Source organism: Gallus gallus, chromosome 8 (assembly GCF_016699485.2).
Source record: "Gallus gallus isolate bGalGal1 chromosome 8, bGalGal1.mat.broiler.GRCg7b, whole genome shotgun sequence".
In the NCBI taxonomy this organism is placed as follows: Eukaryota; Metazoa; Chordata; class Aves; order Galliformes; family Phasianidae; genus Gallus; species Gallus gallus.
Genome location: NC_052539.1, coordinates 18,822,667 through 18,841,088, shown reverse-complemented (window position 1 = coordinate 18,841,088; position 18,422 = coordinate 18,822,667). Strand labels below are relative to the sequence as shown.

The 18,422-nt window shown below is 36.3% G+C and overlaps 1 protein-coding gene across 2 annotated transcripts in view; it reads left to right on the top strand.

Moving 5' to 3' along the window:
• The window catches only part of AK5 (adenylate kinase 5), an 86,351-nt gene that overhangs the window by 14,166 nt on the left and 53,763 nt on the right, over positions 1–18,422 (top strand). For both annotated transcript variants that reach the window (XM_422391.8, XM_046944804.1), the window contains one exon: positions 6,594–6,785. In XM_422391.8, the coding sequence (XP_422391.3) occupies positions 6,594–6,785 (192 nt within the window). The remainder of the gene's footprint in view (positions 1–6,593; positions 6,786–18,422) is intronic.

The following is an 18,422-nucleotide window of genomic DNA, read 5'->3' as shown; positions in this document are numbered from 1 at the left end:
GCACGCTTTCGAAAATGCCAAGGAGAAAATGGTTTACTTACCATTAACCTGTCAGTTTGAGATTCAGCAAGTCACCTAGAGTACCAGCATGCTCAAGCATTCTAAATATCTTCATCTCCACTAACACTGCAGTGAAATACTCTGACGGGTGTACTGAACTCAAATGACTTGTGAAGAAGAAACCGCAGTTTGACTTTGTGTGCAGTCTCTCACTCATGTGGCAATACTTTCTTACCCTTCCCAGGAGAAACAATTTATCATGTTATTATTTACCAGTTAATTTCACTTACTGCTTTGGGATTTTTTTTTCCTCCTCCCTTTTTTAGTTATTTATGTGTAACTTTCCTTCTGATTTCAGTGATCTCTTTACCCATATGAACACTTTTAATTTCATTAAGTACTGATGAAGTTTGTTTAAAATACTTTGTTTTGTTAATTGTGAAACGAAGTGGGAAACAATTATTAGAATTAATGGATACTCATTAATGAATATCATTTAATTCTTTGATAAAGAGAAATAATTTCTAAAAGAATGTACTCTTAGAAATATTTTTGTTTCGTATGGCTTGGGTGACAACAATATATTCAAAGATGTAAAACATTAGAATTTACTACCTCTGTTACCTACATTATCTGATTATTAGTTTAAAATGCCCTTAAGGGTATTATTCATAAATGAACTACATTTACAAAGAATGTCTGGTTCATCTCAGCTGCAATTCAAGTTTAGTTTTTATCTCCCAGATACATTCCTTGTGGAAAATACTGTGTAAATTAATTGTGCTAAAGTAAAGCAGGCTGTGTAGAAGGGACAGTAATAGGCTGTTGAGGAAGAGCTGACCTCCTCTCACAGTGCCAAGAAAACAATCTGATGCTTAAACCGCCAAGCAGAAGTGATGCCTGCAGTCCCTTCATAAGCTTGACATAGGTGTTAAAGGCCAACTCACCTATGGCAGTCCAGCTGCTAAGAGCACAGTCCACAAAGAGCTTCCCTTGGAAAACCTGCTCCAGAACAACTAATAAAATAAATGCAATCCTTCTGATAATCCACTGAAGGGGAAAGAATCTATTTTTTGCAATAGTAAAGAATACGGTTACAGTATTCTTGTTATAGTAAAGCTACTTTTCTGCACCACTGTCTTTATATACTCTTCATTCCATTCCTTCCTCAGTTTCTATCTCCCTTCCCCCACATTTCCATTCCACTGTCATAGTCTGAGAAGCTTCATAGATACAGTCTGTGATGATGAATATATATAACCAGTCATTTGTATGAGAAGTAGCAGCATACCACAACGTAAGGTTGCATTGCTGTGTTTCTCTCATTAATTCTCATTGGCCCTGTGAGTTTTAAATTGCTTTTTTAAAGTCAAGCAAGAACAGGAAGCCTATAGAATGGCCTTATCATTGTCTGCCTTCTCCCTGGGTAGCTAACGCGCTCTCCTCAGAAAGACAGACAGTGATTCAAGTTTCTGCTGGGTAAGACCTCATGTTTTCTCTTTTTCTGTGCAAAGACTTTTCCCTGCTTTCCAAAGGAAAGCTCATCCATTCCTGATCCTTATCTCTCAGGAAATAACCTAACAGCCTGCGTTCAGAAAGGCTTAAGATGCCTGCTGAGCAATTCTGAACTTGAGGTCTGCTTAGGCTTCTTTGGAGAATTATTGTATTTACAGCTAGGGATTTCAATTGGTTAGTTCTTCTACACAGGGAAAATTCTGTATTAGTCCGCCCTAAAGGCACCTGGCTCTCTTAATCAATTACCAACTAGCCTGATCACCTAGTCTGGGCTATTTGCAGGAAGCGTATTGTCAGGCAACGTGAGTATGGCTCAGAAGTATTTGCCAGAAAGAATCCTATCCTCAGGATTCATTCTTTGACAGGAAGATGCATGATTTTGCTTTTCTAAAACAAGAAGAAACTATGTAGTCCGGTAACCCAGCAGAGATGGATCTGTAAAATCAAATCAGTAATTACAACTGAGAGCATCCTTAGAATTGGCATGAATGAACTTGCTAGTAACCTTTACCAATTGAAATAAAATGCACTGATGAATTAATGATGATTTTTCATGAGCTGTAGGTTAAGTTTCTCATGAGTGTCTAATGAAACATACCAGGAATTAACAAGCAAAGTATTTTCATCTCTTGCCTAATGAGAAACAACAACAGAGAGTGTAATCATCTAATTTCTAGCAAACAACCACTCTACTTTCACTAACAAGTGGATATGTAGAAAATATCCCAAGAGATATGACCATCTTTCTACTCATACTGCTGTACATGAATTACTGACTTGAATGGAATACTCTCAAGTTAATCTTTGTCCCATTTTAAGGAGGGAGATTTTGAAGCAAAGACACTACAGTTTACTTACTAGTAAATACTATTCTAAAAGAATGAGAGGACTGAACATTTCCTACCAGTGTTATTTTAAGTTATTGCCATATGTTCTTTGTATCAGTTAAAATTCAGAAAGTTGTGAAAAACCAGAAACTTATCTGTTCCCATAAACCAAGATTTTCCCTTCTGCCAAATCCCGATTTGTAAGTAGTTAAATTTGGTTCCCCTGGATGTGAGTAAGACTATCTACCTTCAACATAAGATGAGTGTGTTAGGGGGAATCAGCATGAAGTAATGCAGTTCTCCTATGTCTGCTGAATCTATACACAAAAGACCATTTCTGTAAGTTCAGTCTAAGAATAAACCTTATTGCCTAGTCAAAATACTCAACAGTGGTTAATTCTGAATTAGGCTTGTTTTCACATGAGTCATAAAAAATTAATTCCTCTGTTAGAGAAAGAAAGAAAAAAAAAAAGTAATTTTATACTCATATTTATACAGAGCTAGCTGTACTGCCAGAGAAGCAACCTCAGATGTTCATATGTTCACACTACTCTGTTATATTCCACCTTATTTATAAGCATGTTTTGCAAATGAGTGCAGTTGAGGTAAATGGAAGCAGAGCATTTTATGAAAACAGGAATGAAATATCAATAGTCTTTCAATGGTTTATCCTGAAGGTTATAAATGCATGTAGGAGAAATATATAGTAAATGCTATTAAGTCTGTTTCTACATGGATATAGAAATTACTATTTCATGCATCAAAAACCAAACATGGACGTGTTTATTAAATGATTTCCAGCTACTTTCTGATGATAAAGATGAGTATTCTACAAGTCAGAGAGGAATTCATGAAGGCATCACATATCAGACTCTATTTTGTATTCCTATCTCAAATAGGCTCAAATTACCTTTTCTTTCCACTTCCAAAAAGTTTTGGACAACACTTCATTTAAAACTATGCTTTATGAACTAAGAATTTTAAGCCATTGTTCTTGGTGACATTTCAGTGAAGGAAATGCATTTCAAATTACAAAAGCCAGACTGTCAGAATAAATAGCTTTAGTTCTTGGGATTCTGATACTGCCTTTTGTATTGTTACTGTTACTAATCAGAAAATTAAGAACAATACTTAGTTCCCGTAGAGAACTTTCCATTTTAAAAAGCAATAGGGAATAATTAAAGCCTAATTAATTAATTTTCCACAGCAATTACTATGTTGTACCTCATTATTATCTTCATTTTACAGTTAGAAACTTAAAAAAATAGGCCCAGAGTATGCTTTCCCATTTTCTTAGAAAAGAACTGTCTGCTGCAGCCTGTGTTGTTTGCTGGATTTAAGCAGATGAGAACTGACATACCTGATGGGTCATGATGACTTTCAGATCCTTCCCTCACTGTGAGGTTGCAATTACTCAGCCATGGTTTCTTTAAAGAACTGAGGCTGCCTGTGGAAAGCTGTATTCTCAGGTTTGTGTCAAAGAGGAGACCTTTCCTTTGTCTCTTTTTCTTTTAGGGCTACTCATTTAACAGGAGATCTATTTATTCTAAGTCCTCTTTCTAAGGTTTTGATGCTGCATGAGAAGTTATGTGATAAGCAAGACCTTAGGTTCTACACCAGAGGAGGTCTAGTGAGACTTCGTAGACCTGAGTATGTGGTAGGTGGTAGTCCTGAAGGTGTTTGGGAGTAAGTGCAGAAAGTGGGAAGAAGGCCAGGTACAGCTTGAAGCTACAGCTTCAACTGAAGATTTCTTAACATCTTTCCTTATGGCTGTTGGAATCTGCAGAAATGGAAATGCTAAATAAAGCTATTCACTTGAATTCCATGTTGCATAAAAGTCTAACACAGAAGCTTACTTTCATAGTCTTTCACATGAATAATTATGCACCCCTAAAGCTACTGCATGGTAATAAGATTAACTGTCATGATTAATTCATCCCATAAAAGGATGAAATAACCCTGTTAATTAAAACAGGCTAAAAAGACAGGGGAAATATTTATTTATTTATTTATTAAAGTTGAAGTACCTGTTTTGGAAATAGGACATAGCTTCTCTCTCAGTCACAATGCTTTAAAAAAGAAAAATCAAAGTTCAAGGTTGGTTGTTCCAAAATCTGATGTATTTTGGGGTTTAGGTTTTAGTTTCTGTCCTCATGTCTCCAGTCATCTATAATGTGAATAAAATACAAATTGATTTTCTTTGCAATCTCATTTAGTTTTCAGTAATGATGAAGAGGCCACCACCATTCTACTTGCTACTGCTGCTCATCAGAACATCCTTTGTGGTTGGAAAATGGCTCTGCTTTCTATTTCCTCCATATCCTGCTCTTTTAGTGAACTACTTTGCAAGCAAAGGCTAATGACCATCACTCCAATTCTGAAAAGTTGTATTTGTTTCTTTTGACTCCAGAGGAACCTTTCTATGCCTACACTGCCAATAGAAAAGGCCAGACTGTACTTCATGTTGTATCCCCTCAAATGACAGAAATCCTGCTAGTCTCGACTATTCAGTCTTCAATATTCAATAGTATATGGCTATTCCTAGGCAATTAGAGATCATTGGACAGAGGGACCTAGACAGAAGGCATACTCAGAAACACATTTTTGTTCTGGCCTTCAACAGTAATATATTGGTAACGACTTGTGTAAGGAACATAAAGATATAAATTCCTTCTTTATTCCTTTAGAACACATGTAGATGTTTTGGTGATATGCTTGTATGCCTCAAATCAACAAAAGAACAAAGAAATTTATACATTGGAAACACCATATGAAGCATGTCTAGTTGGTGCTCTTAATCATCCACCATAATTTTTTATGTAATTAGATTATGTCACTTCAAGAATAGTAAGCTGATTTGTTTTACTATTATAAAAAAGACTTTTTTTAGATAAGTATGGACAGCAGAAATAACTTCATGCTTGTGTGTGAGAGCAAATAAACCCTTTCTAATCTGTAATGAGATTAAAATATACACAGTACAGTAGGGTTTATTTTTATCATCCGGAGAATCCTAATACATTTTAAAAGGCAATCTTAACGAGAAAAAGATTTTTAAGTAAGTCTTTCAAGGGATGGAGATTTATTTGTAAAAACAATAAATTAGACAGAAGAACAAAATCAGATCTTATGAATGTGATCAATATACACTTGTAAATTGTAAAATTCTTTGACTTTACATTTCTGACTGACTTCTGTTTCTTCTACCGCATGTACTAAGTAGCAAATGGCCTCTGAAGACTGCCTGTGACCATTAAGCAGAATTACTAAGTGAGGCTGAAACAGAACTTGCCACACTGACCAAAAAGGATAGGAGAAATTAAAATCCTCTTAACTGCCACCCAACCTCTTGAGAAGTGCACTAACTTCAGCAAAATTTACAGGAATGGAGAAAGTCTTACATGAAAATAAATTCTATAATAATGACAGGTCCAGGCAACATTTATGTAATACTTCAACTGAATCACAGAATTGTAGGGGCTGGAAGGGATCTCTAGAGATCATCTAGTCCAACCCCCCTGCCCAAGCCAGCTCCCTAGACCAGGTTGCACAGGTAGGCATCCAGGCGTGTCTTGAACATCTTTAGAGAAGGAGACTCCACAACCCCCCTAGGGCAGCCAAACTGAAAATACGTTCTAACAAGGGACAGGAAGAATTATAAAACATTCATTAAAAAAGGAAAAAGTGAGCCATACCAAAGCACATGCAAAAGCTTATGGTGGATCTTGGAACAGGTCTGTTTTCCCCTAGTCCTAGGCATCTGTCAGCTCCATCGTAGCTGCTGGGTTTTAATGCTACCTTACTGAAAAGAAAACCTTCCAGAAACAAAAACCATACAGTTCCCTGCAGAATACGGGGCATTTATATTTTGTTCTTTATAAAGATCTAAATTTTAACTAGGGGAACCTTCTGGTAATGAAAACAGCAAGTAAGGCTAAGCAAGATTTCTGGAGTGAAGTAAAAAAATTCCTTCAAAATTTTCCTTTCCTCACAAGACAAAACTCCTTTCCAAAACTTTCCTTTCCTCACGAGACAAATAGGCAGGCCTTCAAATAAGAAAACGTAGCTCTTCCTCAAGCCTATGAATTCTTATCCTCCCCCAAAGATACAATAGAAAATGAATTACTTAATTAAGATCCACTTTATGCAAATGTTGCATAGCTGAGCCTTATCTAGTAACAGATTTGCTGAGTCCTGTTTTTCAGAGCAGTCATCTTATTCACAGGCTTCTTGAATTGCTTTTTTCCACAGATCTGTACCCCAGATTTGGTGGTGTTCTTGGCATGTTCCAATCAAAGGCTCAAAGAAAGGTTACTGAAGCGTGCTGAACAGCAAGGGAGACCTGATGATAACCTGAAAGCTACTCAAAGAAGACTAATGAATTTCAAGCAAAATGCTGTTCCCCTGGTTAAATATTTCCAGGAAAAAGGGCTAATCGTCACAGTAAGTCCTCTAGTATATACCTCTGGAAACTGTTGTGGTTACATTTGATTTCTTTGGTTTTCTTTCTAAGATAGGCTAAATGACTCTAATTATGCTTAAGGTATTCATAACCGTGTTGACTGAAAGCAACCTTTATCTTCTGACCGTAGCTATGAAGTGAAGGTGTACTTTAATATAATATGGTATTCTTTACATTGTTGTTCTGTAGAAACCCATAACATTTCTCAACTGCTATGCTAAAAACTGTACATGAGAGTCAAAGGGTGTGTGCCTAAATAATTAAGATACATTCTCCTCATGGCAAATATCACAAATTCCATGTGCTGGTCAGAATGTCTTTAACTGCGAAGTCATCTAATGGTGTTTGTAATCCTAATAATGCAATTCAATACCTTTTAGAATTTTGGAATGAAAATCCCAATAAATACTTCAGTTGTTTTCTCCAGAGAATATCTGTTCTATTTGAGGATTGTCATTAACAATGGAGAGGAGGACTCCAGAGGACTGGAGGTCTTGGGAGTTGTTTTGAATTATGAGGGAAGTATGTGTTTTGAAATATTTCTATAGCCTTTTCAAGTGCTTTTCCTACAGAAAGCCTGTGTAGTTCTTCAGGGAAGATGTGTCTTTTGTTGAGAAAGCATGTGGGGCATTTGGCTAGAATTGGAATTGAAACTGTAGTTCACATGTTTTATTAGAGCTGCTCCAGGGCAGCTGCTTTTCCCTTGTTGCAAAACAGGATGCAATGGTGAAGCTGAGCCTTGGGAGTTAGATGCAATGCTAGTTTTATGGCCAGAAGATGGGGATATCTTTTCCAGTAGATGATAAAGAATACATAAGGCATATCTCATTTCTATAAGATTTTGTTGCATATGGAAAACAGACTTTGCAGATGCTTAGGGCAACCAACTTGGTAGGGAATAAATGAGAAAAAGGGAAAGTAGTAGTGAAAATAGATTAAGAAATAGGTTAAGCATGCATACTCCAGAACAAGCAAGCAAGCAAAAATTCCTAAAAAAGGCATTTTTAAAACCACATGACTTTGATACAGAGGAGACATGCTAAATTCACATAAAAAACTACACACCCCTACAGAAAGTTTGAAACTTCAACATTAAAAAATGGTTATTTTGTCATCATTTGTTCCTTTTCTTAGTGCTCAATTTAGAGACCAGCATTATTTATTGAGTTTTGACAACAGTTACTTTTAATGTGTTCATTTTGTTGGAAATTATTTTGCCCAATGGGAAATCTATTTGCGTTTCTGCCAACTTCCTGTCCTATTCCTTTAATCAAACATCAGTGGACATAACAGATGTTTTCTTCCTCTGCCTCATGTTTGCTCTCACTCAAAAATCCCACTTCCTTCTTTGCTGATGAACTTCATCTTTCTTTTCATTTTGAAAAAAAAAAAAAAAGAATTATAAAATTTTTCATAGCCTTTCATCAGTGGAAAAGATAGTTTTTTTCAAAGCTATAGGATTGAACCAATACCAGTGAAGGATTCATCACCTTCTCCTGGTGGAAGTCTTATATCTTCAGCTTGCCTTTACTAGTATGTATCTGTATAATAAACATGTAATACTAACATTTCTACCTACATTTGAGACATCTGCACACTCTATTTCCTTACAGGAAAAGGCAGCAAGAAAGAGTATCACATTCATCCTTCTGATTATAATGTTGAACCTGCAAGGTGCTGAAATATTATGAGGATGAGAGCAGTGTAAGAACTTGAAAAGCATAAAATAGGATTACACTAGCCTAATTTCTGGAGGAATGAATCCTTGAGGCAAGGTCAACCAGAAAAAAGAAAGATTGCTCCAACGGATATTTCACGCTATAATTGACATATTCTGGTCAAGTTAATAGAAAACCACATTCTTCTAGTTTCAGATCTTACTGGTTATGTTGCTTAGATGTAATTCTTTCCCCACATCTCCCCACACTGCCCTTGGCCTTTGATAGTACTTTACAATATGTACCTTCTACTTCTTTGCTGCTCTCTATGCTTTATCTTTTCAGATAAGGCATGCTACCCCTACTCTCAGAGGCTGATTCTGTTTTCAAGGAAGGAAATGAGGGCCCCATCTAGAATACTTCTAAGAAATGGGAAGGTATAAGTTTTCCTTCTGAAAAAGTCCTTCTTTGGAACAATAAAGTTGGAATATCCAACATTTTGGATTGTAGCTCAAATTTAACAGATCTGTAAATAGCATTCAAATTAAGTAGAAAATATCTGATATTTTCACAACCACACATAATCTGTGTTTAAAATTCTGTTTAGCAATCTACCATCAAAACCTGACTTTCCTAATTGCCACTTCTAAAGAATAACAAGAAAATAGTAATAAATATCACAATATTGGAGATGGAATATGTAAATAAAATAAATAGAGGGAAAAAAATACAACCCTTAACACTATGGGACTAATATGTTCTAATGCTTTTAATGTTGTTGCTGTCCTTACAACTACCATCCTCTGAAAAAATATTTTTCGTGTTACAAATAATAAAAGGTTAATCCTTCTCCCCTCCACCTCTGGCACCCCAGGATAAAGCTGATGTGGGCTAGCTGAAAGTCTAGACCAGCACATCAATGTTGTCTGCTTAGAGCTTGCTGTTGGATATCTATTAAAAGAATTCCTTAAGAATCCCTTGAAAAATTCAGCTGAAAATGGTTTCTTAGTGTTAAGATGTATTTCTTTTCTGGACATTATATTGATATTTCACCATCATTAGACTTCTGCAGTGAACTACTTAGCTCTTAAGAACTCTAGCGTAAGGTTCAAATAACCACATTATTTGACCTTTGAATAAATTACTATAATGTAAGATTATCCTAACTAGAAAACTTTATTTCACATACACCCCATCAGACGTAATTCATCCTACTGCAGGGATGTTGAAAGAACCTGTATTTTAGAAACTAGTGATTTGTACCACACCAAAGGTGACTGTGGGAAGATGGTAGGATAGAGGAGAAGCTGGGTCTCTACTTTGCCTTATTCAGACATGCATTTTAAATCTCCACTATTTCCACTCCAGAGATAGCCATCACTCAGCGACTAGTTATTTTCTGAAGGATGATTAAGTCATCACTTTAACTGGAATTTTATCTGGTATATATAAATGGATATAATACCATTATTTGTAAAAAATCTGTGTAACTCTAGTGCTTCAGTGTCAACCTTATTATGTTAGTAAGTCTGTGTGTGTTCAAAAAAAAAAAAAAAGAAAGAAAGAAGACTGTCTTTAATGAGAGAGAAACATTATGCATTAAAAGAAGGCTGAGGACCTTATTTAAATAGTCAAGACAGGACAGCATTCTATCTCAAAAAATGTTGTTTTTTCCATTGTTTTTGTATCTCACTTGTCTGTTTAGGGAACCTACTATGGCTATGCAAAACATTAAAATGACTTTCAGACTAGGCAGAGAAATGAAGAAAAATGGAAAAAAAAGCAGCTGAAGCTGGAAACAAGCTTTTGAGCACAAATTTAGAAGTGAAATAGTTGCGGGTGAGGGAAATAGCTTATAGAACTGTCTGCCCTCATTAGCATCAAACAAGCCTAATGGCTGTCAACTGTCATAGAAAAATTCCCCATGGAACAGCATTATATAATTTTTTCTCTTGATTTGGTTATAAAAAGCATTTTTCAATAGCATTGCACACTGACACAAACTTCAGCTCCAGGCTGTGATTTACCAATACACTAGTGAAAGTATAAGTTATAATCCATTTCTGAAGTTTCTGTGCTATCATATGGCTGTCCAACTTCAGACTTTGGTTTAGGCTTTTTGTTTTCTTTCTTTCTTTCATAGCTCTGAGTAATGAGTTCAAAGGACTTTCAGTCACTCATTCCCCTTAAATTGCCCTGCTTCCCTCTGAGAAGTGTGGGTCCTGTGGTCCTGCCAGTAGCTCTCAGGGTCAATGCAGATCTTACTGATAGGAAGCAGTAAGTAAATACCTGATCTGAACCTCCACCCTGCTTGCAGACCTGATGGGAGACACCTCTGGGCACCTCTCCCAAATAACAATCCAGTTCTGAGAATCTTCTTTTCACTGAAGGCATTTGCATCTTCTTTGGCAGAAAGCAGACCGATTCGTTGCACTTTTTGTTTCTGTGGTAGTGGTACTTCCTTCTCCATGCAGTTTCACATTAAATAATTTTTAAAAGTCCCACACTCTCTTCCCTGAAATAATTCCAGGAATAGGGACTGCTAGCCACCACCTCCCCTGCATGATCTCACTTCTCCATCAGAGGCTCAGGAACTCATTTATATGCCATCTGATGCCTTGCATCTTGCATTTTTTTGCAGCAGAGTAATACAAACTCCAATATTACAGATAGTTTCACTCAAACCTAGACTTGTCCATACATCAGCATAGCCCTTCTCCACACAAGTCAGAAATATGAGCTTTGCTTTGCAGAGAACATTGAGCTGAGGTTTCCCATTGACTGTCCCAATGAACCAATATGTTCTCAATTATCTCTCAATTGTTTTAAAAATACAGTAGTCATTAGTGCAGTCCAGCAGGAGCATATTAAGTGTGCTTTCACCGTGATTACTGTACTGACTTTTCAGGATACTTCTTGTTTCTCAATGGTGGGAAGAGAGTCAGCCAAATTCTAATATTTTTGGAACTTCTCAATTCAAACAAAGAATGTGGGCACCTGTCTGCGGGAACCCTGAGACCATGGGTTTTGTTTGCAGTTCTAGAGTCATCTTGTGGTTTACTGCATAGTTCCTAAATCTTTTTGTAGATCCCTGAATGTATATGTTTATGTAATCATAAGAAAAAATTCTATGCAGGGGGAATGAGATATTGGATGGGAAATAATTACAATCACTTTCATTCTTTTTGGTGATTCAAAGCAATGAAGCTTTGGTGATTCAAAGCAATGAAAGAGAAGCTGAAGCTTAGAACAGGTAACCAGATCTCAGCAGACATGGATAGTCACTCAGCTGCCACCACTAATTAAGGCTCTGTGCATCTCTGCTATGTTTGATAGCTCTTCTGCAGAAAAGCCAGGACAGAAGAGTGAGCCCATCTCTGTAACTGCTGCTTCCTGTGAAACTACAGAACTAGAGCATGCATATACATGCTGTCATCACTGCTAGGTTTTACATGGTGTCTCAACACTATTCGTGTATTACTACTTCGCAAGATATTTTGAAAAACGTACCAAAGTATGTATATGAATGAAATATACATAGAAATGTTCCTAAGCAAACTGTTTATAAATATATACACACTGTATACAGAGGAAATGATTAATTTATGTATATGCAGAACCATGGGCACCGTATATGCTTCCAAAGCTTCGAAATATTCTGATTATAGGATTTATGTTAACAAGTTCAACATATCGAAATACTAATGTCTGCCAGAGTGTGGCCAAGCTTGGAAACTTGCCATCTGTGCACATGCATGTGTGCAGAAAAACCTTCAGGTTAGTAATGCTTTGGTGAGGGGAACAGAATTGCTACAGCACCACATTATTTTCTAACTTTGAAAGTGTGATGATTTAAGTAAATACAAGCTTTCTGAAATCTTGCCCTGTAACCCGATAACTACAGTGAAAAAAGTAGATGTTAAAAAAAAAAAAAAGAAATAAACAGAAACAAAAATTCTGTTTATACAGTTGGTCACAGATGAGCACATAGTCCAAAACTGATTTAGGAATACAAGAGAGAGGGAATGCTATTTCTGACAAGCACACTGTCCCAGATTTTATCCATTTCTGGCACTGTGAATGCCAATACACGTTTAAAATTAACATGGCTGTTTTTACAGATCTGGAGCTAAAGCTAAGTGATTAAGCCAAGTTATCCTGCAGAGAAATGAACTGCAAGAGATGTTTAAAATATCATGCTCTATATACTCTTCAAGTCATTTTAAACTGTTCATCTTAAGGTAATTAAGCTGGGTCCTTTGGGTGAATATTAACTACAAGTAGGAAATTAGAAGCTAAACTGAGATTTACAGAAGATTCTTTTTTTTTTTTTTAATTTATTTAGAAGATCCTCATGCTAAGAAATCAGCTTGGAAAAAATACTTCATCTCTGGAAAGACTTTTTGCATTGGATAAAGGGTATCTGGCATCCATGAGCAAATTTTCCTATATTAAACTGCATCTGATTTTGTGGGGACTTAGCAGAAGAACCAGAAACCCATTTCAGTTCTTCTTTTTATGTTAAAATCCCCAAATAAATAAACAAAAAAAATTGTAAGTGATTTTTAGTTCTGGTTACTGCAGGTGGATCTTCCCTGTGAAAACTTTATATTCCATGATTTCCTAATTTTATGTCAACATCCTTTTGCTGACATTTGATTGATTGAAGAATTTCAGGTACCAGCTTACGCAAGTTACTACATCAACAGAATCTAGTGGTCTTTCATCTCTCCAGCAAGCTCTCACTCTCACAGCTCTGATAAAATATAAGTACGATAGGTGATATTCTGATAATGTAACTTCCTTATTTCCTGGATCTTAAGCTAGTAGCTTTGGCTGCTGTTTAATATTTCTATTTCTTTATGCACTAGGCAACTGAATTTTGATCTGATACCAATCATAGTCAGTCTGGATTCAAATGGGTGAAGTGAAACTGAGTGGACTGTCCTCTCGTCATGCCATCTAATTTTACCCTATGATTGTTGGAGCATTTTTTGGTCCTCCTTTTTTAATTTTTTCTGTAGATTCACTAAATGAAAAACAGACAACACATTTCCCCTTCTCATTTTTTAATGCATTGTAAAGGTAAATTTATTATTATTTGTGAATGCTCAGGACAGTGTCAAAATGAAGGAGATGCTCAGATTGTCAGCAAAAAGTGATGTAACTATTGTGGTAGCTCAGCGCTTCACTGACATAAACATATCCTGCTTCTTAAATTCCCTGATACTTTCATCAGGTAACCACTGGTATGGCTGTTTCGCTCCCGGTAACCACAGTTACATCACTTATAGTTAGCACCTACATCTCTGCACAGCATTGCCTTCTATCACTTAGACATAGCCTACAATTCTTGGCAAAGAATTTGTGAATACTATAACTATGCATGCTTCCTTTATCCTCCAGCACAATTATCATCCTTCCTACTCTCCAAGGCAGCATTTGTACCATCCCATCTGAACACAACTGAAATATTTTAGTTTATTGGCTAGTAAATCTCTCTCTCCACCTCGTTGTCACCATGCCACATTTGGCAATTGAGTAATCTACATGAATAATAAAATAGTACAGTAACCCAAAACATGACTGGAACACCGCAATCACAGACACCATTGTTATATCCTGTGAAGGAAGAACTGTTTTGTCCATTCATAATGGACACGTTAATCTCTTACGCCTATAGCACAACATGGCCATTGCACCCACTCACAGCACAGCAAATAGAGAACATTTACATGTAAAATATGGCATATTTTCACTGTAACTTCCTATCATCTTTTGGTTATGTATCAAGGATTTTTTTTTTTAATAAATAAACTACCCCTTGATCTGTTCTGTTACAAATATCTTTTAGAAAATATATCTATATATATAAAATATCTTAAAATATTTTCTTTACATTTTCCCTTGGATTTCCCCTTCCACTTTTGACCACGAAGTCAAATTAAAATTTTACATCCACATTTTCAAGACTAGCACTTCAAAAGTCTCTGTCCTATCAGGTCATTTTCTGCTTTCTACCATCCGCTGTGTTTCAGTAATAATATACCTTTTATAATGCCTATGTCATCTCTGTCTCCTACCACTGCAAGAGGCCAATTAGGCAATGTAAAAATACTCTTTTCACTCGTTTTCTACTGCATTCCACCGTCTGTGCTCTTTTGGTCTTCTCTACTAAAACGAACAAAATTCTGCGTAAGTGCAGAGCCCTTACAGAGAGGGAACCTAGAATGTGGGCAATGCAGTTTACATTCAAGTTGCTTATTAAATTTCTCACTCCATAATACACTGAAAATAGTTTCAGTAATCCTCTTTGTATCCCAAAGTCTTATCCCACACATTTTACTAGAAATATTCTACCTATTTCACTTATATTCAGTACTGCTTATTTCTGTTCTTTGTTTTCTTCTTACAAGAATGTTATCACAGTTTTCTTCTCTTCTTCAAGATACGAGCATTGCCTCAGCCTGCTGTAATGGCCATCAAAGGTTTTGTGGGTACATTAGCTTTCAACTCTGATCCCCTTCACGGGTACAGGACACAAATGAGTTCAAGACCTGTAGTGTGAACAGAAGCTTTTATTCATCATTACAATTCGTATTCTCTCATATCTCTTGAATTTAGAAAGAGGGTCAGGAGCCATGTGAATTCTGAAGTCAGTTTGGTTTTGGTTCTGAGAACAGTTTGTTATATCTTTACATGCAGGAGAGTATCTCTTAAAAAAGCACTAGATTTTGTAGGATGAGAGTTATGCAGAATAAGTTATACAGAATAATTTGTACAGATCTAGATATTCTCTCATAGTTTAGGTTAGGACTTGGTAACAGAAACAATGCCAGTATTTTTTTGACAGATGTCTCAGATGATCTCTGACCTTCAGTTCAACAGGCAGATGTGCTAGAAATAACTTTCAGTGGAATTTATTTGATAGCCTATTATTAAGGGTGCAAAACAATTTGTTGTAACCCCACTCTGACAACATACTTACAATTTATGTATTTATAAAAGTGGTACAGCTCTGAGAGGAGAGTACATAGGAAACCTTCTGCAAAATAAATCATAGGCGAGTGTCCAGGCTCCTCACTATTTAAGGTAAAAGAGTGCTTGAGTTCACATCAGGGAATCTGTTAAAAATCAGCTGGCGTGTGAAATCAATCGCTTGCACAGGGAACACACATAAAGGGGCTCTCTGCAGGCTCTTGCCTTCTGCACTGGAAGAAGGCAGAAGTCAACATCCTGGATGGAGGGCTATTAATGGAAGTCGGAAATTGGTTAGTGTGAATAGTGCCATGCAGAATTTCCTTTGTCAGGGGATGCATATTTAGTTAGCTCTCCTATTCCACTGGTGCAAATTTAATACAGGGTAAGCTTTACAAATAATTATGATCTTCCTCTTGTTTTGCAGTATAGACCAGCCTCAGACCTGCTAGAATTAAGTAAGAGATTTCTCTGGAAGTTGGGACAGTGTTTCAAAAGTTACTGGGAGCCAGATCACTGGAGTCCAAGCTAATAAAAATTGTAGGCTTTCTTCCTTGATAATAATGACAGTATGGAATGCAGTAATCAGTTCCAATCATTGCAACAATGCCTTCAAAAAAAAACACTTGAAAACAAAAACATCTGACACGTCCCACACCATACCCCTCACTTATGAGAAGACAGTGAACTTCTGTTAGAAATATTGCTGCTACATGAGGTTAATTGCACAAAGATACCCTTCTAGTTGATTTTTTTTTTCCATTTGGAAAACAAGTTGTTTACTCTCTAGATTGAATGCAGTGCTGTGTTTTACAATGAGAATTTGTAGTTAACTGAGCAAGCTTATGAAGCGATGACAATTAGACAAGTCACAAGCAGAAAGAATAAAAACAGAGGGCCTTCTCCATCACCTCTGGTGGTGTTTGAGTCAGGGACAAACATTATGAACATTATATTCAGATATGTACAGTTGTCAGAACCTGCTTTTCATAATTTATTTACTGAATTACAATTTCATAGCAGAAAAAAAAGAGCATGAAATTAACTAATGGCCTGATTTTAGAACTTCCATATTGGTCTTATGAAAAACAGGTGATAAAAACTCAGTGGACTTAAATTCACATTAACTCCCACTGGAATCCACTGACTCAAGGTGCTGCAGCACACTTCGAGGTTACAAACTGAAAGGCTTTTAATGCATAGCTACATACATTAAAAAAATCACAATGAAAACAAAGAATTTTGATTCAACAACTGCCCATTAGTGTAGCTGCTGGGATCTTGAGCAGTTGCCAGTGTTCTGTTTTAAGAAAGGAGTGGCCAGATTGCCTGGCATTTGCAATGTCATTGCTGCTGGCTTGTGCATGCACTGCTTTTCACAGTACACACGTGAGACCAGTTAATTGTTTAAAAATCTGCTATGAAGAGCTGGGAGCTTCAATCCCACTAACTGAAAATTGAGGCAAAATAGATGTGGGCTAAAAATTAGAGAGCCAAGATTTCATAGGCATGTGTACTGTTATTCCCAGTCATTTACCTCAGCAGTGGGTATTATTCTAGAAATCAAAACTCAGAACAACAGTTGTGAACTTTATGCATACACTACTGGCAAATTATTTTGTCTACATTACCCAAAAAGGACAGGCTAAATGATTGTTGTCCTCCCTTCCAATCTTAACATCGATCAGTCTAAGTTCTTATTCTGAAAGCCTGCTTCTGCATCGTTAAGGTGGTTTATTTTATACAGTTGTCAGTGATTTTTTTTGAAGGCAATATAATAATCCTGAAGCTTGTTTGCCTCCTTTCACTTGTGGATTTGTTATAACAACTATTGGCTTTTCCAGTCAAATGAATATAACTTGATACAGAGTTGTGTATTTTATAAGGGCAGGGATCATTGCTGTTACCTCACCCATGAATTTATGGCTGGGTTGTGAAGCTCTCCATCTGATGTTTTGTTTTAGCTTTTTCTAGCATTTCTAAATTGTTACTGCTTGCTCTCATAGGGGGGAATCATTGACACAATTAGTTTCTCTCTTATTTTAGTTAAAAGCTCATAATCATAGAGAAAAGTGCCCTTCTACATTAAATACTTGGATCATAAACTGGTGTAAATTGACACTATTCACTGATTCTAACGGGATTTTCACAGTTGATACAAGATTTATTCATTTGCAACAACACACTTCTATGAAGGGTATACAAGAAAAATTCATCACCTTACACTCGCATTATTTATGAGTCAAATGTCTTGTGTCAAAATAACAAAGAAGGGTTGAGGAAAAGTGATGAGAAAAAGCAGCACACTTCGCAATGACAATGTTTCTTTTATTCTTTTACATTAGTGTTTTCCTTCTGTTGATACTTCTGCTGTTTGCAGTAACATAATTTAAAACAGCATCCTGCAAAATTTCAGTATGTTTATTTGAGGCAGATTTTGTACTCAGGACAAAAACAGCAATAAGAAAATGTGAAGCATTCAGTTCCTAATCTATGTTTGTCATAGAAAAAGGGATACATTATAATTTGATCACATCAGGGCAATTCCACAAAGAGAAAATGAGATGCGTATATCCTCAATAATGTGTAAAATTGATTTTTGCTTTCTCACCAATGTCAGAAGGGGTTCTGTCACTAATATTGCTCTGAGCAAACATAGGCACCAGGTGTCCAAAAAGAATGTGTACAGATTAGCATTAAAATATGTCATTTAGGCTTCACAATGCGTATGGGATAACACAGAGGTACGGACAAGGAAGAAATAATTGATTCATGTTGCCTAAATGTTACTAGTAATCGGAAACATCATTTGGATGAAGATGTCACTCTTGCTAAGATCCAGAGAGGGTGATATAGTCATCCTACAGTAAGTTTTCATTTTTTTCTCCCACCTGAATTTTTTGAAAACAAAGAAAATGTGTGGAAACATAAAAAAAAAAAAGCCAGGCATTCAGAAAGACAACCTCAGAAGAGCCTGAAGAT